The sequence below is a fragment of the Pygocentrus nattereri genome, chromosome 15 (assembly GCF_015220715.1).
Source record: "Pygocentrus nattereri isolate fPygNat1 chromosome 15, fPygNat1.pri, whole genome shotgun sequence".
In the NCBI taxonomy this organism is placed as follows: domain Eukaryota; kingdom Metazoa; phylum Chordata; class Actinopteri; order Characiformes; family Serrasalmidae; genus Pygocentrus; species Pygocentrus nattereri.
Window position 1 is genome coordinate 15398235 of NC_051225.1, and position 27190 is coordinate 15425424.

At 40.8% G+C, this 27190-nt stretch overlaps 1 protein-coding gene across 1 annotated transcript; it reads right to left on the reverse strand.

Annotated features, from left to right (window-relative positions):
* Positions 1-764: 764 nt before the first annotated feature.
* On the reverse strand, positions 765-27190 carry alx4a (ALX homeobox 4a). The gene is made up of 4 exons (XM_017700676.2): positions 26798-27190; positions 9821-10134; positions 4850-4978; positions 765-4009 (listed from the first exon to the last, which is right to left on the reverse strand). The coding sequence occupies exons 1-4, from the start codon at positions 27135-27137 to the stop codon at positions 3692-3694; spliced, it is 1101 nt and encodes a 366-aa protein (XP_017556165.1). The 5' UTR covers positions 27138-27190; the 3' UTR covers positions 765-3691.

Here is a 27190-nt window from a genome sequence, read left to right on the forward strand (position 1 = left end):
CTTCAGGGATCTCTGAGAGGACCACTAGTTGTCAGCACATCCATAAGCTTGTAGCACTAATGCAAATATGAATTGGATCCAGCATGGAACTTGATTGCTTTAATGCGGTGTAGAGTTGCTGACAATGAAATGCAAATCATCAATGCACATGTCACTAATACAGTTTTCCCCCCGAGGGTGAATGGTAACAAGATTTCAACCTTTTACTGTTGTGTGCATCTGTTCTAAGTTGAGAACACAATACAAAGAAGGCTTGACATTGTGTCCTCCTGTGTAGGGGTGCATATGGTTATGGTGGGCTAATGCTGACATCCGATATTTGTCATGTACATATCTGCTGATTCCGACACACATGCATTTTTAAAATATAATAGTTGCAGTGGTGGATGAAGTACACAAATCATGTACTTGAGATAAAGTAGAGACACCCGAGGTACAACATTACTCCAGTAAAAGTAGAAGTTCCTTCCTTTAGACCTCTACTTGAGTAAAATTACAGAAGTATTTGCCTTCAAATATACTTAAGTATAAAGTACTAAAAGAGTAATTATGGCTCTGATGTCCTGTTATCATTTTTATAAGAAGACTCGCTTCATGAACTCATTTTAGGTGAAAATCCTCCAGTGTCTCTCTTGGTAAATCAGTCTTTTAATAGAATATCATTAATTAGTGACGCTGATGTTTATTAAAATGATCATAAGCATTGATGATTGGTGTTCTTGCTTTGCGCTTCTTTCGCTTTGACGTTACATTTTTATGCACACAAACCAAAAGGAAGGACAGATTTCGCAAAATGTAGTAAAAAGTAAGATATTTAGCTTTGAAATGTAGTGGAGAGTGCAATTAAAAACTTGCACAAAATTTTCAGTACAGATACACAAAAAAAACTGCTTAAGTACAGTAATTAATTACATTTACTTAATTACTGTCCACCGCTGAATAGTTGGAACTAAATAATAAATCTCATTAGTGTTACAGAAACATTAACACTTATTTGTATAAGCTTACAAATGCAGTAGATCTTAACATGCTGCCTTCTGAGAGTACAATAAATGTCAAATGTTATCAAATATTAATATCTGCAGATTTTGATCTCATATATATATAAAATGTGTGTATGTATGTATGTATGTTAGTTTGTAGTTTGAAAATCTGCAGATATCAATATGATTCTGATAGCATAGTGCATCCGTACTAAGTGTAAGCCTGAGTGTAGTTGTGTTGAGTGTAAATAGTGTAATCTTAATCAGTTTACTTATATTTATTAACATAATAACCCTTAAAAACCAGTCAGCACCTCCAAACCACTATCAAATGATCTTAAGTGGTGTTGTTCCACTTTACTAATAAAAGATGCTTTCCCTAAGGTAAACTGGTTCCCTGGAAATGTTGGAAGGAACATGTCACATTGCATTCTCTTCCTGTAGTCATTGTTCAGCTCAGTTTTGAAGATCAAGGAACCTTAAGAGCAGCCCACTAGAATGGAGGGAATATGGTTCTTATTTAGAAATTAGAAATGGCCTGTCTATAGGTGTAGGGATATCAGGTTCTTCTGCAAATTTAAAACAGCCTTTTCACCTTATCTGTATCAAACTAAGATCAAAATAGAAATCTCATAAAGCAAATCTTGATGGAATATAATTTTAGCAAATTATAATCAGAGAAAGTAGTTTTTTGAGGCTTTGTTGATTGAATATTGTTGTCCGCTGGGCTAAATCACTGAATAAGAGAGGTAGTGTGAAGTAAGAGGGGGTGTACAATGGCAAATGTCGCATGCTGAACATTTCTCTTGTAGGGATGCTGCTGCCAAAAAATTAATGAAGCAGAGCTCAAACTTCATACTGCCTTAGCACTCCACATATCATATTCAGACTGCCTGAATATCATGTATTCATATTGTGGGCTATAAGACCTTCTAGCAAAGTCTGCAAATTTCTGTTTAGTTAGCTCTGCCAGCATAATCATTTAAGATAAAAAATCTGGCATGGTGAAAATATACATGTTGTATTGATTTTTTTTTTTTTTGTTATAATATGTTATAATACATTTTTTTTGGCCTTGTATTAATTCTTAGAACCTCTCTCCACCATCGTCTGACAAGAAGAAACCCCAGAGAGCCCAAAGGAACATTACCACACTCTTAATTCATCACCTTTGTGAAACCTTTGCTCTCCACAGAGAGCTGTGACGTTTTAACATAGGTCTTGGCTGTAGGTATGCAGACAACCCCATCTGAGCTATCGGGGAGATGTATCGAACAGCATGCTGCCATCACTTTAGGCCAAATAACTTGATGTTTCTCTCCAGGAGAGAAAATAAACTGGGGATTGAGATGTAGAAAGGGTGTAATGTATTTCCACAAATCCATCAGCTTGTTAATGTATGGCCTTGGCCTGCCTTTCAGAACCATTTCACCTGGGATCATTATACCTTCAAGCCCTTCAAGAAGAAAATGGCTTTCACTCACTTCTGTGTATGACTGACTGCTTAATCTGTGCAGAGGGAGAACCCGTTTTCTGTTTACAGGGAGCAGTATTTCACTGTGTGCCTTGTTTCGGTTTTGGTGGAGGCTAGATGCTTGAGGCAGACATTGAGAGCCAGGCTTAGCAGAAAAGTGTTCATCACTGCTGCCGTGGAGAGGGATTGTTGCGTCGTACTAGGCCTTTCAGAAGAACTCCGATCTACTGCCTCGAGGATGATGCTTGTGTTATTCCTGGCTGGAAAGCCCTGCAGAACTCAGGGACTCTTCCTGTAATCCAATGCAAATGTAGCACTTCCTTTGAGGCCACACTGCACCAGGCTGGGAGAGTTACCTGTAGAAATGCCAATGGCATGGCCACTTTAAATCAGCGCCTCCTCCTCCTTGTCTGGCGCTCTCAGGCCCTGTGGCCCCAGACTCAGCAGGCCTGCTGTGCTACTTTCTCAGATAGTACAGGCTCTTGCTAAACTTGCTAAACTTTCCCGTTCCATCCTGACTGTGGCACTGCGCTGCTAACATACAGGCTTGTATTAGGTTTCGAACAACAAATAAGAATTCTGAAGTGCAGTGTAGGGTGCATTAGTCGTGTAGTTTTTTTAGCTGCTTTGCTGAAACGGTGAAAAAGGGAAGAAGGCTAGTGTTGTGGCTAGCTCAATTCATATTTCTCATTTCTTAAAATGCAAGCAGATATTCTACAAAAGCATATATATGTGTTACTGACAGTTCTTGGGCTAGATTTGGGCATATTTTCAAAAATGATTCTGTGACAGAACAAGTTTCAGCCTGTCTGTAAAACACTGTTATTTCTGTACACTGACACAGTCTTTACAAATAGGGCCTACGTATTTAGATGATAAGTGCAGGGTTTGAATTTTTAGAATTTGATGCTTGTTCAAATGCATACTTTTCTCCCATTTTACACCATCTCCTTTGCTGCCTCTTGTAGAGCAACACCACATCCTTTGAATTACCACAACTTTGTTTCTAAGACCAATCATCTCTGATTTTCCCCATCTCTCAAGAGGTTAAGTTCACAGGGTTTGTGTGTCATCTTTCTTTTCTCCAGCCGGTCCGCTCTCTCCACACGTGGTGCTTGGTGGTTAGTCGATTTTCACACACAGACTCTTGTTCTTGCTCTCTTCGTACTGCCTTCTTTCTGTTGCTAGGTTGTTAAGGGAAGTTCAGAGATAATGTGCTGTGGCTGCTGGGGAATCATGTGGCCCAGGAGATGGCTGCACTGTGTTCTTTGGCTTTCATTCGCAGGGTGGCAATGCTGGATGACTTTCTGTCAGGGTCCATGTTAAGATCGTAACCATTAATGCCAGTGCTCATTCCTGGACTTCCAAACAGGCTACCCATGTGGCTCTGTCCCATATGACCTCCAGGACTGGGCACTCCGAGGAAGTCGGACACTCCGCTTGCGGCATGGGGATGAGGGGTCATGCAGGAAGTGACCGAGTCACAGGGCACAACACAGCCTGGCACAGGTGATGCTGCACTGCCGCTCCCTATCCATGAGGGATTCTGGATCTGCAAAACAATGGACAAAAGATGAGGTTAATTCGCAAAGCCAAAAGCAGCTGATGCAACTTGCAATTCACTGCACAGATGGAACTATTCTGTAGAGCATTGAGTCATGCGTTGTTGCACATGACGTATTTTCTTTTGTTTCCAAATTAAAAGCATCAAGAAAGATAATGCTTTAATATGTATTCTTTTCCTGACCTTGTGTCCTTGTTCTGAAATGTTTAATCAGCTATGTTGTGAAATTTTATGCTTGGAGATGTATTGGGCACTTTGAGGCGCTCGTGTTGTTTTGTGCTGAGTGGGAGCTGAGGAGTAATGCCTGTCTGTGCTCTCCTTCAACACCTAGTGTGCCTCCGCAGAGCAGCTCTCTTCTGTTGAGAGGGGGAGTGCGAAGTGAACTGAAAGGGCAGTGGCGTGTACTGGGATAGGGGGGGATCTGAGGGAGTGCTGCAGAGGGAGATGAAAGCCCTCTCAGGGAGATGCCCCAGATGTGCGCAGGGCTGCATTCCACAGCTGCAGGCCTGCTCCCCGAAGAGCCGCCTCTGCCCTCCCACCCTCCTGCAGATTCATAATAAATCCAGGGGATTCTCTCGGTGTCCTGTGAGGGCGTGTCTCGATCTGCCGCAGCCCTGAGGCTGACCTGACTCTGTGGGCCGGGGGGAGCCTCCAGCAGAGTACAAGGGGGGTAAGGGGCATGAAGGTGGCTTCCTCTAATCCTACATAGCATTAGCGGTGCTTATTCTTGTCCTTTTCCCAGCGTTGATAATATTCATGAACTCTGATCTTCATTCAAGTCTTTTTGTGCATCAGCCACAAAATCTTTAGCTTGTATGTAGACCGTACCTGAGCATAGTTCTCAGGCCGAGTAAGAAGTGGAAGCTCGTAGGCTGTAGAGAAGTGCGTTCGGACCTGCTGCATCTGCCCAAAACGTTCTCGCTTCCTCCACTTGGCTCTGCGGTTTTGGAACCATACCTGCAGGTAAAAAAAAAAAAGCTACAGTAATCATACTACATAATCATTTCACAAACTTTTAGACCTCAGCAGTATCTTGAAATTTTTAGGAGAACATTTTATTCTTAAGTCATAGATCCAGAAATGTTTTCTTAATGATGAATTATCATGACACTTGGATGAAACATTCATTATCTTGAGTAAGTAATATCAGCACTTGTGCACCTCCCTATCCCTGACCATTAAGAAGACTTGGAAACTGATCACTTGGTGATTCACTTTGGAATCAGATAGCCTGTTGCTTAGAGGCATCGTCCAGCCACTCTCTGGACACAAACCTCCAACAGAGAGTCCCTGTTGCAGAGCATTATATTATTTTTCAGCATCTCTTCCTGGAAAACGTTCAGCAAGACCTGGCTGTTGTTTGATGTTGTGGGAGCTGACAGATTGTGATGGTCTCCTCTGAGTTTCTTTCCTATCAGAGCCATCAGCAGCAGCGGGAGGTAAGGAGGGGAGTGCAGGAACCCATTGGGGCCAGAGGCCTCTGAGAACTGAGAACTTTTGTCACTCCTCCGCTATGTCTGCCGCCTTGATGGATTAGAAGAATGCTGTTGACTTTTTTTTTTTTTTTCCTTTTCCATAGGTGGAAGTGAATCACTGTCAAAGTTACTTCAACATTTTCAACATTTTTTACAAATATTATCTAATGGCATATATCTGGCAGTCTACTTTGGATTTTCTCACCCCTTTATTGTGATTTAAGGGCATTTGTATTGATTGAGTTCTTGCTGGTAATTTTCAGTGCGAAAAATGACCAAACTTTCACAGATAAATTGCTGTCTCATGAGCGAACTGTATGCCAGACTTCCATTCTTTCCATCCTGAATGTGCTTCCATTTATTGAATCTGTTTATTTACCAATTCCCAGAAAGGTAGGTATGGTTTGGAGTGGACCGGGCATCGAAATTCTTCCAATGTCTTGCCTTTTGTCGAACCACAGATGTGCAGTTCAGCCCTATCCCCCAATAAACATGCAAACACACATGCATGCACCATACATGCATTCACACACAATTAAAATTCAAGTCAAGTAATAAAGTCATTCATCCAGTTCCCTGGGTGGAGCAGACAATCAAAGAGAAGAGAGGACGGTCTCTAATATAGACAATGTGGGGAGAAGGTCTTCACATGAGCTCTCAAAACAAAATGTTAACAGATCCTGCAAGTCACATGCACAGCCCCCCCGCCAACCCCCACCAGCCAGCTTTTGTGCTCAAACTGGGATAGAGCAGTTTTAGAGTTTTAGAGCAAGACAAAAGCGTGCTGTAATTACCTCTGACAACTGATCCTAAAACCGTTGTTTATGAGAGCATTATTATGTTTAAATTTCCATCAAAGGCTGTAGGCCTGGCATTCTCTCCTTCAGCCAAAGAGCGAGACGTCACCCGTGCTATCTGCACTCTGTGTAACCTGATAGCACTTTGCCTCTGATTGCACTTCATGTCTTGGTAGACATCAGAGTCCTCTGACTTTGCATCATATGTTTATAGAGCTTAACAGTTCAGTGAGAATAAAGTATCTGAATTTATTTTCCCCCCAAAGAAATACTGTTTTTTCACTGCCCAGTTAACCCACTTTTGAAGATGCATACCATTCACAGGTTTGAATGGTGTGAATCACTGAGCACCTGTCAGTGCAAAAGATGAACTTTGGTAAGAGGTGCATGTAAAGGATTTTGCAGCAGTGCAAAAAAAAATTGCACTATTTTCTTCCTGTCCTTCACTCTAGTTTTATCTTCTACTTTGACGCTCTTCCCCTCTATAAATCTGAGCAGGGAAGTTGGGAAATTGAAAAGCGAGATGGGAGAGGGTTCAAACTGGAGCTTGTTTTCATTTTATGTTTAATTTCCTGACGCCTAAGCCCCCGGCTTTCCGACGCTGCTCCTCCAACCCCGGAGAGGCGTGCAGACAAGAGGGGCGGACGGATTCCCTCGCTCCACTCCTCTCCTCTTTCCTCTCTCAAACACACGAGCCAATGCAGAGGCGTGTAGAGTTTCTGCTCTCACCAAAAGCCTGTCTTTGAACCAAGAGAGACAGGGAGAACGAGAGGCCAAAGCTTTGAGGGAGGATTGTTTGGGAGCATAGTTCACTCAAATATGTCCTGCACCAGTCTCTCCTCTCTCTCTCTCTTTTTTTTTTTTTCTCTTCGTCTCCTTCCCAGGGACCTTACTGCCGTGTGCATGGTGGACCTGCCAACATGTACGATTTTGTTTATTTTTTCCTTTTTTTTCGCTGAACATCTGCTTGGAAAGTAACTTTTGTTACAAGGCAAAAAAATGTATTTTTGTATGTTGAGCACGCGTGGTAGTGACACGGTAATTGGTAAAGACGTTGACAGCTAAAGCAGCTTAGAGGCTTATTATAGAGCTTTATTTATGTTCCAGCACTGGAGGAGAGAGAACAGAAACGCTAAACTCAGCCCAGTAGAAAAGGGGAAAGAGCAGCTTTGAAGTCAGGGGCTGCTTTGAGGATTGATAGTCTGCCTCTGCTGTCACTCAAATTCACCTTTTTTTTTCTCAAAATATTTTTTTTGTGCTGCCATAAGTAGAAGCAAAATTAGGCTTGATGGGAAAATAGTTTTCCCCCATAGAAATGAGAAATGTGTATTTCAGCTAATGAATGCATGTGATTGTAGAGTCAGCGTAAATGATAATGGGTGAATGAATGAATTAATTCATTAATTCAGTTGGTCACTGAAGTGCAGTTAGGTGATGTATGTGTTTGTTCTACAGTAGAAATAAGCACTACTAAAGAATCGATGGCTAACTCTTCTTGGGATGCTTTTCTTTCCATGTCATTTTTATTTCCGTTCCAAATAATTCTGTCATATGGAGCGACTGGCTGCCAGATTGAGGCAGGTATTTAAAGCTCTTAACCTTTGACCTTTCAGACGTATCTGGCATGCACACATCTAGCTAACCTTGCATCCACTGTTTGGTTGAAAAAGCAAATTGGCAGCAAAACTACTTTACATGCTCCACATGAACAGGATGGTGACTATAGTCAGTGGTGGACAAAGTACACAAACCATGTACTTGAGTTAAAGTAGAGATTCCCAAGGTAAAATATTACTCCAGTAAAAGTAGAAGTTGCTCCATTTAGCCTTCCACTTGAGTAAAAGTACTAAAGTATTTACCTTCAAATGTACTTAAGTATAAAGTAAAAGTACTATAAGAGTAATTATGGCTCTAATATCCTGTTATCATTTTTATAACAAGACTGGCTTCATGAACTCATTTTAGGTGAAAATCCTCCAGTGTCTCTCTTGGTAAACCAGTATTTTAATAGAATGTCATTAATTAGTGACGCTGATGTTTATTAAAATGAACATAAGCACAAAACACTGAAGGTAAACAGTTTCCATCAGGTAGAACCGAGTGGCTCTGAAATCACTTTTTACAAACAAGCAAAGTTTCAGTTTAAGATTTATTTACAACTTAGTTCCAAGTTTGTTTAATAAAAACTGGCTTTAAACTCAGGATCACAAATGAGTTTCCTTTACTATGTTGATCTGTAGGTCTCTGTTCATAAACATAAACCAGCCCAAACTAATTTACTATAAAATGAAATGGTGTTTGTAGAAATTCAGAAAAAAGACGCGTCAGTCTCGACTGCATATGTGGACATATTTCTATATTGTGCTCTATTTACACAAAGTTAGGTTAGTTCATCATTTATGTTGAATAGACTCTCCCAAAATTTTAAACTGCTGCGCTGATGTTGAACCGTGTGCTGCACTGGGTCGGTATGACCAACAGGTCAAAACAAGCTCAAAACAAAGTAAAAAGTCAGCAAAATGGAAAAACATCAGTACAGATACACAAAAAACTACTTAAGACTTATTTTTAATACTCTACAGAACAGTACAGACTTCTGAAATGTAGAGAGCAATGGATAAGCTTAATAATTAAAAGTACTGATGTGACTTTTTTGCCTACTTTTAGCAAGACAGATAAGAATAATAATAATAATGAATTTTATTTGTAATGCACTTTACATTTTAAGTTTAATACAGTAGAAGCATTTCTATGAAATCAAAGATATGGGATGTAGTTGATGATCACTCTCTCATGATGAAAGTCCTGTCAGACTAAAAATGTGTCTGTGCATATTTGTATTGTTTATGTCTGGGTTAATTGAGACATTTTAGGATATGAGTAACCCTCACTACATCCAAAGCCTTGAGCCAGGTTCTCTCACCTACCCCTGAGAGCAGGGAGGGACACATTCTTTCCTGAGCAGGACATTAATGAAAAACAAACAGTGTAAATCCTGGGGTTCTTAGTAAAGCGTGCATATGGGGCTGGGCGAGGGGTCTCCCTGTCTGTCAGTCAGGGCTGGAATGCAGCAGTAGTCATGGAAGGATTATATGCAAATATGGGGGTGAAGGCTGGAGGGTCAGAGGCTCTGGTTTTCCAGACACAGGTATGGTAGTGCAGAGCTGACTTAAGAGGTTCTGATGAAGTTTGAAGGGTGACGACCGCTACCAAACATGTATATCCTGTCCTTTTTCCACTTGCTTCACATACATGATAGACATTTCAAGTTGTTTTGAGTTTCTTTGCCTCTGTTTACACTTCCTTGATTCGCCATAGTGACCGCTCAACTTAAGAAAAATGACCAGTATCATCCTGTATTCTTACCTTTTTAATAAACGTTGAAACATATTTGCTTAAACTTTGGGCAGGGTTTCTCCATTAGTTTAACCTTGTCTGAAAGGGATTCAGGAGACTAGTGCTGGTGTACGCAACATAACAGATTCTTAAGGGAGAGGATATAAAGAAGAATGTGATGGACACGTTACCTGCACTCGTGCCTCTGTGAGGTCAGTCCTCAGTGCCAGCTGCTCTCGGGCATACACATCAGGGTAGTGTGTCTTTTGGAAGACTTTCTCCAGCTCTTCAAGCTGGTAGCTTGTGAAGGTGGTGCGGTTGCGCCTCTTCTTGCCCTTGTTGCTCTCACCTTCGCCCTTGTCCAGGGGGGAGGCCAGCTCAGAACTTGGCCTCTCCTGAGGACCCTTCACTCCTGGTTCCTTCACACTGAGGTAGCTGCCATCCATCCCTGTGGGGTCAGTGTTTGGGGGCAACTCAGATTCTGTTAGCCCTGTGCTGTCTTTACCTGGAACAGTAAGCAGCAGAGAAGAAATATTAGTAATTGTCAGCCTATATAAACATCCTATATTCTTCATGTATTATATGTGGGTTTATGTAAAACATATCATGTTGTAACAGGCTATTATTGCTGCTGTGCCTTGAAAACTAATGTATGCTCTGATTGTAAATAAATGTTCTTATTGGCTGCCCTGTATTGAAAAAGCAGTCTGGGCTGAAACACCCCTTATAGCTTTAATGTGAATGGGTGGTGTTAAACTGCTGTAAGCTAAACAAGTTAATATATGTAAATATGTTGCTGTTCATGATGTCACAAATAGAGTAAAATCACAGCGGGCTGTTTTCTTCAGGTACCAAAGATCACATTTACTCCTCATAAAACATTCAAATGATGACACTGGTTGGGCTACTTTACATTTTGGAAAAGTATTAGAAGCATGGAGAGCTTCACCACCTCATTCAACAGCTGGAGCTTTATGAAAACCTTCATATACAGTTTGGATGTTTGAGCTGCTTCACTGTAAGCCCAAATAAATTCACATAACTTTAAAAAAAAATAATTGAGGTATACTTTAAAAATCCTAAAAAATTAAGTTAAGCATTGGCAAACAGGCATGTAGAATAACTTGCATTTTTGATCTTAGATAAATGTAAACACATACTTTTGTGCAACTCATAAATAGCTATTTTGACAGATTACATTACATTACTATTGCTGCTGCCACATGCTGATTGGTTAATCCTTAATGCAAATGCAGGTGGCTAACTGAAACTCCTATAGAAAGCACAACCCTCAAGGGAAGGTAGCCTGGGTGGAATGAAAAGACGTTGAAGGTAATTAAAAGCAAGGCAAAGAAACAACCAGTATACAAATACATGGAGCCAAAGGGGAAAGAAATAAGTTTTACCCAAGCATATATAACATGTATACCCAAACAGGTAGTGTTAACCAAACAAACATCTTACTTTATTGCATTTAAACAATATACCAGCAGTGCAGTTTGATTTTCTGAATGTGATGGTTTTAAAGCTGAAAATGTCAGACTGAACAAAATTGCAATGAGTTATTCTCAAAAATGCCATTTGAGCACAGAATCATTGCTCAGATGTCTTTTTTAGTGGTTATTTTTAGTGTTTATTTTGTTGCGTCATATAAAATGAATCACAATAGACAAGCTATATTGATTATTGTATTATGTTTGTTTGTGCTTTAAATAATCTGGACTGTAAAATCTTACAGGCTCCGGAAGCTTGTGCGGTCAGTTGTGTGGGCCTCGAGTTAGAAAAGTTTGGAAACCTCTGGACTAGAACCTTAACATTATTATGCACCCATCTCATTTACAAAATGGCTCTTTGAAAAAAAAGTTCTTTTGGGAACCGAAAGTTCTTCTATGGCATCGGCCCAAAGATATTCTTAGGAATCTGTATTTTTAATGTTGTAAGTAGTAGCAGTTGTAGAGCCTGTCACTAAATTAGCGACTGATAAACTGGAATTATTATGGATAGCATAAAATGACATGGCTGTTTCAGGAATAAAAGAAAATTGCACGCACAGAGGCATGACATAGAACTGGCATATTGTAATGTAGGGTTAAAATGGGTTTTGAGCCATTTTACCATGCAAAGCTCTTTGATGGGTCAGTTTAATGCCCCAGGCAACAGTGTGTGTCGAGGCTGTGGCTTTGTGTAATATCTAAACATATCTGACTCGCTGCATTTATGGCTGCCAGTCTCAGCTCGTAAATGAGGAGTTCATATGAAACAGATACCCTGGCTGTAATTGCAGACTGATAGAAAATTGCAGGTTCCCTGACTCTGCGCCTGGGTAACTCCTCAGTGCCTGCAGTCCACCAGCAGGCCCGGGCCTCTTACATGCACAAAGTCTGCGGCTCTGCTGCAAAATGAAGCCCGGCTGGTAATAAGGCCAAACTAACCCTGCAACAGGACTCTGGAGTGGGATTTTTTTTTTCTGTGTGTCAAGCCACTGGAAACACACAGCAGCTCAGCTGTGAAACCCCAGTCAGCCTGTCTGTCATAAATTCACTAATAGCTGGATTTTAGCCTGCATTTTGCCTTCAGTCCTCTGCATTTTGTTATCTAAGGAGTAGTGCTCAGAAAACCTGGTCTACATCCTAAGTGGCCTGTGAAATGAATTGGTGAAACTATGGCCAGGTCCAGTATATTACTAGGCTTTATATGTCATTTTGACATCAGAAGTTCAAGCAAAATCCTCAGCGATACTACTCTGGTCAGGCAATGTCAAGTTGGTAGCTTTTGACACTGTTGAACTGGAGAAAAGCCTCAGCAGTGTACTGCATCCAAAGTGACCTAAAAGCCCAAGTAGTGATATACCTCTTCACTTATACAGACACTAGAAATCATGCCAGCCTTTGGCCTTTGGCAGCTGTTCTTGGGGTTTGTATAAGAACATGGTGAACATCTCCCCATTGAATATTTTACAGAATTTTATGGCTTGAAGATGCAGCATTTACCCTACTTCTGCATTCAAATACCTCTCTGGTTACATTCACCTCTATGGGATAAGCTGGGATTTGTGTGAGTGGGACCTGAAGGATGTAGAGGCATTTGCCTCTGTAAACAATCAGCTACATCAATAAATAAGCCTGAGGGTCTGCTGTTGCTCCTGGGTCATGTAAGAGCTGCCTCACTAGGGCTGCCTGCCTTGTCTGGTCACTGTGGCCTCAGTCCTGACAGACGTGGAGCCAGGCCTGGGGGCATAATGGCTCCCACATTGCCTCCTGCCCAGGACTGACACATCCTGTTAAGTGAGAGGGAGCAAGCGTATTTATTCGAACATAAATATTTTCGGCCCATGCCTTCAGATGCCTTGTGCCTCTTGCCTCCACATGGGGAAGGCTGTCAGACTGTTTGAAATCAGTGCCTGGCGATCAAAGGCTCATGTTGATACCTTATGTCACTGAGGGCTTTTGGCAGACGTAGGGTATTGTGACAATCCTTTACTTGTTATCCAGTGCGATTGAGCCAGGCTGCGAGGCTTCTCCATTGCCCAAGGTGAACAGCAGTTGGCCGCCCCTGGAACTCCTTCATATGGGTGAGTAACATGACCTGCCTTTTAGGCACGAAACCTCACTGCAAATCGTTTCTGTCAGAATGAGAAAGGTTTGCAGGGAATTGCGGTTGAAGAGTGCAGTAAAAGGGCAGCACATGAGCACAGACCCAGCGTTGAACTAAGGCGTTACTGTATATGGGGAACAACAGGGTCTGTGGAGGAGTCTCTTTTCCCAAATTAGACCAAGAAAACTCTCTCTTTCCTCACCTTTATAGATGTGCTAATGGCAGAGCCCTAGAGGTAGTCGTCCATCTAATTAAAAGTGATCTATTACTATTGAATCTGTACCTTCGTTCATAAGCATCAGGATCTTTAATGTTCACTAAATGAACGTTGGGTAATTTTTGGTGCTTCAATCTCATCTGTTGAAATCTGTCGGTATGTGCGTGTTTCCCATTTAACAAACGTCTGCTCTACAACCGTGTTTTTAAACATGCATGGAACGTTTTTAACTCTGCATCCAAGTCTACCCATCACCTCCAATTACAGTGTGCTGACACAGAAGGGGAAGTCTGGAGACGATTGTTTTTCTTTGTCTACCCCAACCCAACGAGACAAGTGACATACTGCATTTACATTGATGGAGCTCTGATCTAAAGGCACCGCAGAAATTGCCTCTACTCGGTCAGCAATTTTTGTTTTGTCATGCCTTGACTGGTGAAGAAAGGCTCAGAGAGCTTGAGAGAGGAGTTCATCAGTAGGTTAGGAGAGGGTGAGGTTCAGCTATGGGACTAATTGGCTATTTAACCTGAGTGGATTCACACCTGCCTGCATAGCAAGAATGGGGCTTGTAAATCCATTTTACTGCATCTACATTTACCTCTGACTTTGGAGCAGGATCCCTTCAAACGGGCTGCCATTTGATATGTCCAATAAAGGCCTGAGAAAGGGCACCCTATATATTTTTCATAATATATGCATGAATGGTTCAAACAGTAGTTCCAGACCTCTGTGCCCTAAAAAGGTACCTTTCTTGCAACAGGAGACGCCACAGACTCCTGGCCCATAAGATGTCGGCGCTTGACCCCTTGAGTTAGGTAAGGGTCATATCTTTACAAGGGGCAGCCATTTAGTCCCAGTTGAAAACGGGGAAATACATCAAAGTGTAATTTAACTGGCTATAAAGCGGCAGGGCATCCCCTATGCTTTTTATGGAATTTGATGGGCAGGGTCAGGAGCAGGCAAATAAAAGAAACACTATAAACTGGGCACCCTGGGGCTTCTGTGAAGGGTTAATTGCAAAATATTACAAACACACCTCCAAAAAAAAAAAAAGTTGAAATATTAAAACACATAAATAAGGAGGATTTCGGACTACAAGCCTGATCTCCGGGCATGTGTAGTCCATGTTTTCACTGGAAGCCGAGGGGTAAAGGAAATTTGTGGAGACTGTTTGTTCTTCTCAGCATTTATTTGTGTCTCTAATTGGGTTTGTTTTCCATTCTTAAAATATGAAGAGAATCGTAACAGGCAGCTTAGTGCTCTGAAGCCTAGCCAGCCGTCTGAACCTTCCCTTCACTTCCCAATTATTTCAGGCGCTTGCAGATGGATGCGTAGACTCTGGTCCTGAGCGTGATGGACTGGTTGAAACAGGAGGGCTGACATGGCCTGGTGGCACATGGAAATGATGGAAACTTTTTTTTTTTCTTTTCTTATTTTTTATTGGTGATTGTGAGCGTAACACCACAACATATTCGCAGAAGGACTGCCTCATTAGTAAACGTTTGCCTACACTACCATTTGCAAAACCAGAGCAAATCGCCTGCCCAAAGGCAGATGGAACAGTGGCTGCTCTGATGAATCTGGGTTTTTTCCCCTCCCTTCTCTGGTTGTGGGGCCAATATACTTCACCCTGACCACAGCACAGGGATAGTTTTTCCCTGCTTTTACTTTAAGGTTTTTAAAGATCACCTCACATTCCTTTGTTAAACGTTGCTCTCGGAGGGAGGTGCAGTTTTCTGTTCTCAAATGCTCAAACGCAAAACAGTTGAAAAAGAAAGTGGATGGGGGTAGAGGCTAGTTTTGTCTTAGATGCTGCTGAATGAAGAAAAGCACGGTAGTGAGAATCTGATAGGTATCCACGGAGAAGTCCAAACACACCACTAGACCTGAGGGAAGATTTATCCCAGCAGGCAGCAGCAAAGAGCACCCGCTGTGCAAGAAAACACAGCATTTCCTTAAAGCCTCAGCTCACGATAAATCACTCTCTCTCAGCTCATCTAGGGATCTGTGAATGTGAGGTTCAAAATCATTTAAACTAGGGACCTTTTAAACTCATATATTGGTCAACAGGATCGTATGATTATTACAAAATTCAGATGTACATATTTAACTGTTTTATCAAGAAGGTGATGCAGAATTCTTTATTGATCCTTAACAGCACAGTTTATCTCTTGGTAGCTCTCTTTCCCACAACTGTCTTTGTCTCATCAGAAGTGGTGGTTTGGTCAGAAATCAGGTTTAAAGTGCCCAGTTTGAAAATAAAGCTTTGGATAATTCAAGCTGTGGTTTTCTTTGGAACATCCGCAGGGACAGGCACATACATGGAGAACCACCACAACTTTCTAAACACATCAGACACATCTTCACTGCAGTGATTGCACAATTAAACCAGTTTAAGCAGCTCTACTTACTCCGTTTTTCTCTTCGTTCATTTGTGTTTGTTTAGCAGTTCACATGACAGTTCCTATCGCTCAGTAGTCTGGAATCCTCCGAGCAGTATTTAAAACCGCAGCGGGGCAATGATGTGCTTTACGAGTGTAATGGACTGCTATAGGAGGTCGAACTGATCACTGTCCTCTGAGCTTGTGGCAGAATCCAGTCCAAACCAGATTGACTGCTAAAAGGTGCTTGAATGTTTTTGCTTCTGTAGCCTGCTTTGCTTTTTTTTTCCTCATTAAACTGACTGCCCGGAGCAAAGCAATCAGTATCCACAGTGTTTTTCAGAAGTGTAACATGCAGAAGTGTAAGAGTCCCTGCTCTGCTGCCTGAAAGAGATTTGCAGTTGATTCACAACAAAACAGTCTCAGCGAAATTAGATCAGTTTTGGTCTGTTTTGCTGATGTGTAGTAGCCCATTGTGAGGATCCAGCAGGCCTAGGTTGAAGCAGCCTTTTGATGCATTCTGCATGCCAGTTGAAACTAATGTAAATTGTAAAGCCAAAATATGATCTAACCGGTAAAATGATCCGGACTCCTTGTCACTGCTCCTTAGACTAACAGCCTGCAGAAATGTGCCGTTTCTTCAGGCTGCACAGTACCTCTGTGACTGGTTCCCATTATGTTCAGCCTCTGTTGCTCTGCTGAAGGTTAAAGCAGTTGTTCAGAGCTATGACAGGCTAAAGGAGTAGATTTGATACCACTGTGCTGTTTGTAGTTTGATTAGTGTATTCACATCTACATTTATATAAGACATATTTCTGTAGTTTTATATGAACATAGCTGACAATTCATTACCAAACAATACAGCTGTAGCTCTTTCTAATTCATTTGTATTTTCAGGATTTCAGGATTCCAGGATTCCGATATTGTCAGAGCCATGTTCTGATATTTTTTTTGCATAGTCTTGTGTAAATGCTTAAGCACCCCTGCTCAAATGACGTTTTGTTGATTTTATGAGTGTAAATAAGTGAACATGTCCTATACAGAGACAAACGTCTGCACATTTTAATGCACAATTACTGTTTATTTGCTGATTTGAACATACTGGGAAAAATAAAACAAAGTGAGGCCTTTACAAAAAGTATGCCACAGCTTATATATTCATAGTTGTCGGATCAAAACCTCGTTGAATCTCCAAAATAGTAACTTTACAGGAGAAGGAAAAAACATACTCTACTTTTAATGTAAGTCAATGGAACCAGTAGTTTTAGGTACCAAGTAGTTTTAGGTAATTTCTATTGGTCCATTCATCAAGAGATTTTCACACAATGTAAAGGACAACAGGTTTTTTAAAATTATGTCAAAAACAGCAAAATGACAAAAATAGAGACACAAGATTTTCTTATATATATATATATATATATATATATATATATATATATATATATATATATATAATGTTAAACCCAAGACATAAATAGAAATTGCACACTACAATTATGCCAGTGTTAACTTGGCTTCACCAAAAGGTGTCATTTGACTCAAATGTCAAACATTTGTATACGACTGCATTGGTTTATCAGGTTTGTTGCCTACAGTCATGCCTGAAGATCATCAGAGAGCCCCCTTCAGGTATTAGTTTTTAATTTTGTTATTTGTGATCAATAATTTAAACAAAGCTATGGAATCTTGAAAACGTACAGTCTGAGAGCACTAGTGAAAATGTTTTTTTTGCTGTCTTTTCTAATGTATTACAAAGCTTCTCATTAGAACTGATATTTTCAGCATATCAATAAGTGAAAAGTTAAATTTTTGAAATATTTACATGAACTTCAGAATTTCTGCCAAGGGTTCAACAAATTTGTGTGAAAGCCTCTGATGAGAAGATCAAATCCAGCTGAGAATTATCTGAACACGAACTTCAAAAAACAGACCTGAACATTTTGTATAAATGCCTTCACTTTATACCAAATTTGCATACATTTGTATAACAAACTAGACACATAGCAGAACCTTGAATATTTATTTACATTGTAACCTTTCTATGTTTGAAAGTTTTCAAAATTCTATGACTTTGTTGTTTATCAGAAAAACCTGAACAATAAAAAAACACCAGATCTTTAAAGTGGATCCCACTGTAGCCGGTCATATTAATGATTATTGGCACCAAGCTGTTAAAACTTTGTCGATGAATTTAAAGGATTTAAAAACCCAGATAAACCCTCCTAATGTTACAAGTTACATTTCAGTCTGAATTTTTCACAAGATTTCCAGCATAATTCGTTTAATAAGTAGATTCAACTCATTTGCAAACGTAGCTTGTAATTTGAATGTGGTGACTGAGTTAATATGTTTGTTCAGTCATTATTATTATAAAAGCTGGTAAAGATCTACAGCAAAGCTTAAGTGTTTATATTATTGTTTTATCATATGTTGCTCAAGCAGAGTGATCTAGTACTTTTGTGTAATCCTTATTGTCACCAAAACTGTATAGAATTCTTCACATATGCGAAAGTGTCTTTAGTTTGCTTTGTTTTTCAGATAAATGTAGTGTTCGTTTTAATCTGGAGAGAAGGTGGCAAGAGGCCAAGTCCAAAAATCACTCTCTCTGAGGTCCTCAGGGAAGCCAGCTAAGACAAGAGCAGCAAGAGTCCTAAATTAGAACGGATCTTTCTGCGGACTCTGGGGGTTTTTACTGCTCGCTCTCTGTAATGTTGCACATGATTTCACATGAGCAGCAATAACCGAAGTGCTGGAAACACATGTGCTCGGTAAGAGGAGGACAGAATCATATTATTCATGCTCTGTGCTGCTATCAGTGTGATGGCACACAAGAAGAATTTAGCAGGGCTGCTCCATGTACGGTCCTGTGCAAAGGTTCTGGTGCCTTTCTGCACTACTGCACTTTCATTTTGCTGAACTGAAATACTGGAAAAAAAATGTGGACCAAGCACGTTTTTATATCTAAGCAAATAAATTATGATAGTAATAGTGCAGTAAAATTTGTTTGTTTGCTCATTTTCACTCAACAAAATGCCATTTTAGTGTGGGTGCTCACAGCTCTGTATCATTTGGGGTAGAATTGTTAAAAACATAAATATTAAAAGTATTTTTGCTTTAAGGTCTTCACCAAAACATGACCTTCTCTGTTGTAGCAGCACAGTTTGTTTTATAGACTTACGTTCGATCTTCACTTAACAGTAACCAAATTAGAAAATGTTTGAAAAATAGTAAAATTAGAGCTATTAAAGCAATTTAGTTATTCCTCAGGTAATGTTCAGGTAATAGATTTAACACTTGCCATCTGGCAGGAGTTCATATCATCTCAAATAGCCTATTGATTGAAACTGAATAAAGAACTACAGGACATAACTTTTTTCCCCAGTTCATAACAACTGGACTCCCTCCAAAGATTTATCAAAGCCAGGACTCTAAATATGCGCTTACCTGCTATAAGGAATGTTTGCGTCTGGCTGTTGGTACCCAGCTGGGTCAGTGGGCCACAGAATCATTCACAGCCCTCAAGCCGGCTGACAGGAGGTTCTGACTCAGGCGCGGAAAAGGACGGGCAACCCTACCCCCAAAGTATGTGGAATTTTTCCCCTTTTATGCTTCTCCAAAGTCATGTTTCAGTTCAGCTTTCCTGCGGGACATTAGTCAGTGTTGAATGTCACTGTGAATTACTGGCGGATCAACAATTTATAGAGGATGTTGTTACTGAATTATTCCTCTACCCTAATCAAACACATTGTAAAAGCAGGGCTCAGATCTTTTATTCACTATTTATTCTACACCATTCGGCGCTGTATGTTACATTTACAGTTGCGTTGATCAAAGCTCACAGCTGAAGTGCTTTAGTGCAAAATGAGACTTTATGAAGATGCATAGGTCTTGCAACAATGTGCAAATGTGTCTCACACATGCAGCTTTCCTGGTCGTCTTCACGAAGCCCGAGTTAAATGCTGCATTGTTGTGCGTTCATTAAAGAGGTTATACAAACCTGCCAACCTTTGACATTTAAGGGACTCCCTTTGATTTTTGGCCTCGTCTTTAAAAGTATGAAAAACAGCCAGGGGTGCTTGGCAACATGCATCTGTGTCAAATTAATGATGGAGGGCTGCTGTAGGGCCGGGGCATTCCAGTCATCAGTGCTAGCTATCTGAAGGTCTTAACTCAGCGATGTGGTCAATTTGGGGTTACACTGGATGTTACTACAGTGCTCGGCCTCCTGCGTCCTGAGTTTGTTTTCATTGATATTGACCAACAAAGAGCAATCAACGTGGCATCCTTTACAAAACCGCAGGGTAAATGATTATGTAGGGGGGAAACATGGGCATGGTCCAGTCCCAGTCTGTGACAACTGTGCTGTTACTTTTGTGTACAAGTTTATTGTAAATTACTAGAATTACACCACACAAAATTAGCAGCTTCTTTTTTTTCTCTCAGCATTTTTCAGCAGAATGATTCGACCTTTTGTGCATGTGTGCATGTTTTTCTTCATTGCTTCCTCTCTTTTTTGTTTGTTTACTGTGTGCGTGCTTGTTTACATGCTCTCCAATTCAAATAAACAACAGGTTGATGCCACATTAGGATGCCTAGCATCTGTCCCTTTCCTTTCATCTGGTGCGGGGTGCACAGAAAGATCTATCCGGGACGTTTGTGCACATCCACCGAAAGAGGGGTCATCAGAATGAAAAGGGAGAGCGGTTTTACACTCGTGCTCCTTCACGGCTTCGGAGGAAATGGCTGGAAACGTGTTTTCAATTTGTCAGTTGCAGCACACCAAGCTCTCCAGATCAATTACAGTGATGCATTCATATCTACCCACCCCCAATCCCCCACCCCAATCCCCCACCCTTAAATTATCCGCTTAACCTGAGTGCCTGTTGCAGCTACTCTCCTCATTCTGGCCTGTTTAGCTTTCTCGCAGGGTATAATGCTGATGGTATGACTTTCGCAGTGATCTATCCATTTTGTTTGGCTGCCTAATTTAGAAAACAGGACAACAAAAACATGTTGGCTACCAGCTTGCAGGGGTGGACTGTAACTAAGTAAATGTAATTAGTTTCTGTATTTAAATAGTTTTGTTGTGTATCTATACTGAAGTTTTTCCATTCTGGGCGACTTTTTACTTTCACTCCACTACATTTCAAAGTCAAATATCTGACTTTTTCCTCCACTACATTTTGAGAAATCTGTCATTCCTTTTGGTTTCTGTGTGTATAAAAACATAACATGTCAAAACGAAAGAAGCGCAAAGCAAGAGCACCAATCAGGGCACAGCGGTCACTTTGTTTTGAGCTTGTTTTGACCTGTTGGTCATACCGACCCAGTGCAGCACATGGTTCAACATCAGCGCAGCAGTTTAAAATTTTGGGAGAGTCTATTCAACATAAATGATGAACTAACCTAACTTTGTTTAAATAGAGCACAATATAGAAATATGTCCACATATGCAGTCGTGACTGACGCGTCTTTTTTCTGAATTTCTACAAACACCATTTCATTTTATAGTAAATTAGTTTGGGCTGGTTTATGTTTATGAACAGAGACCTACAGATCAACATAGTAAAGGAAGCTCATTTGTGATCCTGAGTTTAAAGCCAGTTTTTATTCAACTTAAACTTGGAACTAAGTTGTAAATAAATCTTAAACTGAAACTTTGCTTTGTTTGTAAAAAGTGATTTCAGAGCCACTCGGTTCTACCTGATGGAAACTGTTTGCTTTCAGTGTTTTGTGCTTATGATCATTTTAATAAACATCAGCGTCACTAATTAATGACATTCTATTAAAAGACTGGTTTACCAAGAGAGACACTGGAGGATTTTCACCTAAAATGAGTTCATGAAGCCAGTCTTGTTATAAAAATGATAACAAGACATCAGAGCCATAATTAATCTTTTAGTACTTTTACTTTCGATACTCAAAGTACATTTGAAGGTAAATACTTTAGTACTTTTACTCAAGTGGAGGTCTAAAGGGAGGAACTTCTACTTTTACTGGAGTAATATTTTACCTTGGGTGTCTCTAACTCAAGTACATAGTATGTGTACTTCGTCCACCACTGCCAGCTTGTTTTATTTTAAATGCAGGTTCATAGCAAAGGCCAGCTGAACTATTCAGCCTGAACACAGTTCTCATTTGATTTATTCTGCCTGTGCTGTGCTGTATACCTGCGTAGCCTACATTTAAGAATATAAGACTTACTGACTTCTTTTACAAGAAGGTGAACCGAGTTGTAAAGAGTCTAATTCATATTTAATTAACGGGCCTCTCATAGAAACCCGCTGATTGCATTACAGGTCGGATTCTAGTAGTGTTCAGTAGGATTTAATAGGCATCAGCGCTCAAATCTGATCATTGCTGCTTTTTTCTCAGACCGCTTTCTCTTTCTCATTGACTCTCTTCTCCGTTTTAGTCATTTTAATTACTTTGTGTTTCCTCGTTTGCTGTTTTATCGAAGACCCGATGTTCAGCGTCCCCATCAAAGCGCTTAGTATCAGTTAAACGGAGCAGAGCTTTACTTTATTGACATCTGCGTTGCAGACCGGCCTTCATTCTACGTCTCTAGCCGCGTTACGTCATGCTTTCACACTCCGCGTTTCGCTGCGCAAAGACTCCTTGCTTTATCGTGCTGCGCTTGGCTGAGCTGTGCGAGCTTCGCCGCCATGTGAGCCGTTTTCACTATTTCCCTTGTTTAAAAAATTGAATAAAAATAAATATTGAATAAAATATAAAAAAAATAAGTAAATTATATTTACATGTTTGTGTGTTTATTACATTTATTGTCATTATTATTATTATTATTGATAGAAAAAGTAGGCCTTATAGGTTCAATAACAATACTTGTAAAACTGTCGAACCCTTTTTGGTGCTTATAGAACCTTTGTGTGTGTGTGTGTGTGTGTGTGTGTGTGTGTGTGTGTGTGTGTGTGTGTGTGTGTGTGTGTGTATTATGTGTAAATGTTTGTTGCTGTCGGAAGAAAACCTCGTATCTCCAAAATGGTAACTTTACAGGAGAAGGAAAAAAATACTTTACCTTTAATGTACATCAATGGAACCAGACTTTTTATGTCATTTTAGGGGATTTTTTTAGTCCATTCATCGTGTAATTTATATATACAGTGTAAAGGGAACCAGGTATTTTCAAATGGAAAAAACCGAATCAAATCAAAAGTTGAGATTGAGTCGAGGTTTTCTTCTGAGAGCAGCGATATATCTATTGGAAGAAAACCTCGTATATCCAATTTTGTCGTTTTTCAGTTTCTGGCATAATTTGAAAATACCTGTTGCCCTTTACATTGTTTGTAGATTTTATGATGAATGGACCAAAAGAAATGACACAGAATGACTTAGAATAAATTCTGATTCCATTGACTCACATTAAAAGTAGAGTATGTTTTTTCCTTCTCCTGTAAAGTTGCCATTTTGGAGATACGATGTTTTGCTCCGACAGCAGCGAATTTATATATATATATATATATAATTAAATTTATATATATATATATATATACAATTAAATATATATATATATATATATATATATATATATATATATATTTAATTGTATTATATTATATTATATTTAATTATATTATAATTATTATATATTATATAATTAAATAACCATTAGAAGAAAAAAACTAACAGCAATGTTGAAGTTGACTAATTATATTTTTTTTTAAATGCAACGTTTAGTTGTTATTTAATAAACAAATCTTTTGCTTATATTTAGGGTATATTAGTATACATTATTATTATTATTAATAACAGTAGTAGTCGTGCTGTTGCTGTTAATAATAATAATAATAATAACAATACTAATAATAATATCCTGTCGTTTTACTAATTATAATAAACTCAAACCAGACCGTAGAGGCTTCAGTCATCACAGGCGCGTAGCTTCAGTGCTGAGCTCTCAATCCGCGGTCGTTAATCAGACTCAGCTCTGGCAGCTCTGACAGCACACATTTACTGCCTGGCCTGCTTAGTGGACTTTTACTTTAGTGGAAGGAGTCCGCCGTTTCCCTCATTGACAGTCGGTTCTGTTAGCAGGGGATAAAGCGGTCTGCGAGGCTTTTATTGTGTAATTGTATTCGGATCCGTTGCGCTGATCGGTCAGTAAATGCTGTAGTTTGTTTACAGTGCGCGACTGCCCAGTCTGCTCGGTCCCTGAACACACACAGGTCTCTCTATAAGCCCGTTTCTCTGCAGAATGATGGGGTTGAAAAGCACTCACCGCGCCGGTCACCTGCAGGCGGCTGGGGGCTCGGTAATCCCAGCCCCTCATGCACATGGAGCGCGTTATTCCGGGTCCAGATGGATCAGGGCGAGCTGTAAAAGCGCAGAGTTTGGCAGGAGCCTCGCGGTCGTAGTTTTGATTGCTGCTGCTGTCAGATAAGGCGCGCATGTGCTTCACACTTTCCCACGAAGGACTGCGCTTTAACGCACTGAAGAGCAGCAGTGCTGATGGGTTTTATTTATGCCCCCCTTTCCACAGTGCTGGACATATGAGTGTTAATGAGTCACGACCATCCTCTGCAGAGTTATGGCTGAATCAGCACCACTGTGGTAGATCTGACAAATCACGCGTGCTGATTATCTGCCTTCTTCCCTCACGAACGCGGCCAGCAGGGTCTACAGCCACGGGCTGACACGCCACACTCGCTAATCATAACCAGGAAAGTGCGTGTCAGCGTGTTCTTATCCAACACGCGTGAAGCGGCCACAGTGGGCCTTTACTGAGGAAAGCGGGTTCAGCGCGTGCCTAATGCTCTAAAACCGGAAAAACTTTAAGGTTTTATTTTTATTATATACAGATCACTGTTTACATCTCTTTTTGTACCACTAGTACTTCTGCATTTACTGTACTGAAATTCACCATGCACATTTCTGTCTATATATATCTGACTATGCACATACTGTCTATACGTCCAATATACCTGTTCTAACTTTTGCCTATGCACATTTTGTCTACATTCGATACTTGTTCTAACTGACTATGCACATTTTGTCTTGTCTTTTACTTTCTTTTGTCTTTGCACTGTTTGCTATTTATCTTTTATTACTTCACTGGAGAAGTATCCCGATAGTGTTTCGTTATACTGTACTACCCTGTATTGTATAATGACAATAATGTTGAACTGAATTTAAATTTATTTGATCTTAAGCAGAGTTCTGGCTGTTTCTGAGCTAGTTTATAGCTGTCAGAGCGACGATGGAGTTGATGTTAATTCAGGTTGGGCGCCTTTCTGAGTGTGCATTAACCGGTCATGAAGAACCTCAGTGTTATAGATAGAAATAAAGTGAAAACTCAGGTGGTCTTGTTGATGTTGTCACTGGGGGTCAAACCCTCAAGGGTTCATCTCAGTAGCTTTAGTCAGGGAATATTACTGAACCATAATCCACTGAGATTATATTTTCTAAGATGCACTGGCTCACCCCGTCTCGCCTCCAGGATTTATATATATATATATATATATATATATATATATGTGTGTGTGTGTGTGTGTGTGTGTGTGTGTGTGTGTGTATTTATTTCTACACATTATTTACATGCATTATTTATATCTCGATAAACACAGCACCTTTTTTGACGGTTAGCAAGCTCGCTAACCTGTTCCACAAGTGGTTGCACAGAGATGTGGATTTGTGCTAATTTGGGAAATTTGCTGTTTGTGTGGTTGTTGTTGTTGTTATTATTATTATTATTATCATTATCATTATCATTATTATGTCAGTTTCCTGAGATTACACACACAGTTTTGTGGTTAAAGCGCGCTCAATCTCAGCTGCTGTGCAGTTAAAAGCTCGTAAAACGTGTCTCACTTGCCTGGAGACCCTCCGAGCTGGGAATCCTGTGTGTGTTTGTAGGTTTAGATGCACGCGTTCTAGTGGGTTCTGTTCCCCCTTTAGACGCCGTTAAATCTGCACTCCAGCTTTCTTTCATCTTTCCTTCCTTTCTTGCATCCAACCCGCTGCTCCACTGTTTTCCTCTGCAGTGAACAGCGGGCCTGAAGCCGAACCTGGGATGTTAAACACTGGTAACCCTCACTGGAGCCGCTGCTCTTGTTTGGTTTCATTTTGGGGGGCTTCGTCAGAGCGAACTGCCCCTCCACTGGCTGTTTAGCCGTCGCTTGTATTTTGTAAGAACGCGATTCAAAAGTGGATGAAATCACACAGCTGAAAAGCTGTTAATTCGGTTGTCCGATTCAGCCGCAGCGGATAGGACTGTAATGCAGATTATCGCGTTAACCCTAATTGAATTCGGTGATGCAGGGAGCGCGGAGCGCGATCGCTTCACTGACTCCGCGCAGCGCGGCCGTTCTGAATATCAGCGGAGCGACAATTGCGGCGATGAGATTATCAATATTAGAGGAGCAGTAATTAGAGCTGTGCTTCAGATCTCCTCCTCATTCACTCGCCTAAAAGCGTCCGGCCTGCTACGTGGAGGGCAGCGTGGATTAAAACGGGAGCACACGCACACGCATACATGTATGTTATAGATATGTTATAATAATTACAATTACATCTACATAAACGTGGGAGAGTCGCTGGTGATACAGTGTGTTCCAAAAAACTGCCACATGTTTCAAAACTTTGCGAGAACACACACACACACACACGCACACACTAGTTTCCAGACTCATGGAAGAACACGCTTTTTCTCTGCCTCGAATCTCACGTGAAGAAAATAAAACCTTACTCTCGCAACAACGAACACACACACACAGCTTACAAACTCGCGCAGAAACACACTTTCCCAACTATCCAAAGAGCACACGCGCACACCTCCTCAACAAGAAGAAAACACTCGATAATTTGCGACCGGTCACATTCTAAATCTAACTCATGCACGCGCACCCACGCAAAAAAACAGAGCACGAGCTCACACACTCTTCTCCTTCATAAACACACCCGAGAAAAAACACGCTCTCCTCTTTCCCCGGATAAACCCAGTGTGCGCATCACGCACTCACCGTAACAGGAGAGCAGTCCTCCTCCTCCGTTGTGTCCGCTCTCCTGGTGCCCCTTGCCGCCCTCTGGGGGGGTTTTGCACGCGCCCCTCTGCATGAAGAGGTGGTATTTGTTAAAGGTGCCTTCCCCGTCCACGCTGGGCTGGCACTCCTGCTGCTGCTGCTGTTGCTGGAAGGGGCTGCGGGCCTGCGCTTTGGCGCCCGGGAACGCAGGGCTGTACTTGGCCTCGGCCGCCGGGAACGTCCTGAACGGGTTTGCGTGCTGCTCGCGGGGAGCCTGTGGCCCGTAGTACGGCTCCATGGAGCTCATGTCGCAGTATGAGACACACGTCTCAGCGTTCATTCCTAAAAAAAAACTGTACGTGAAAGAAACAAAAAACCGCGTCCAAAACTTTT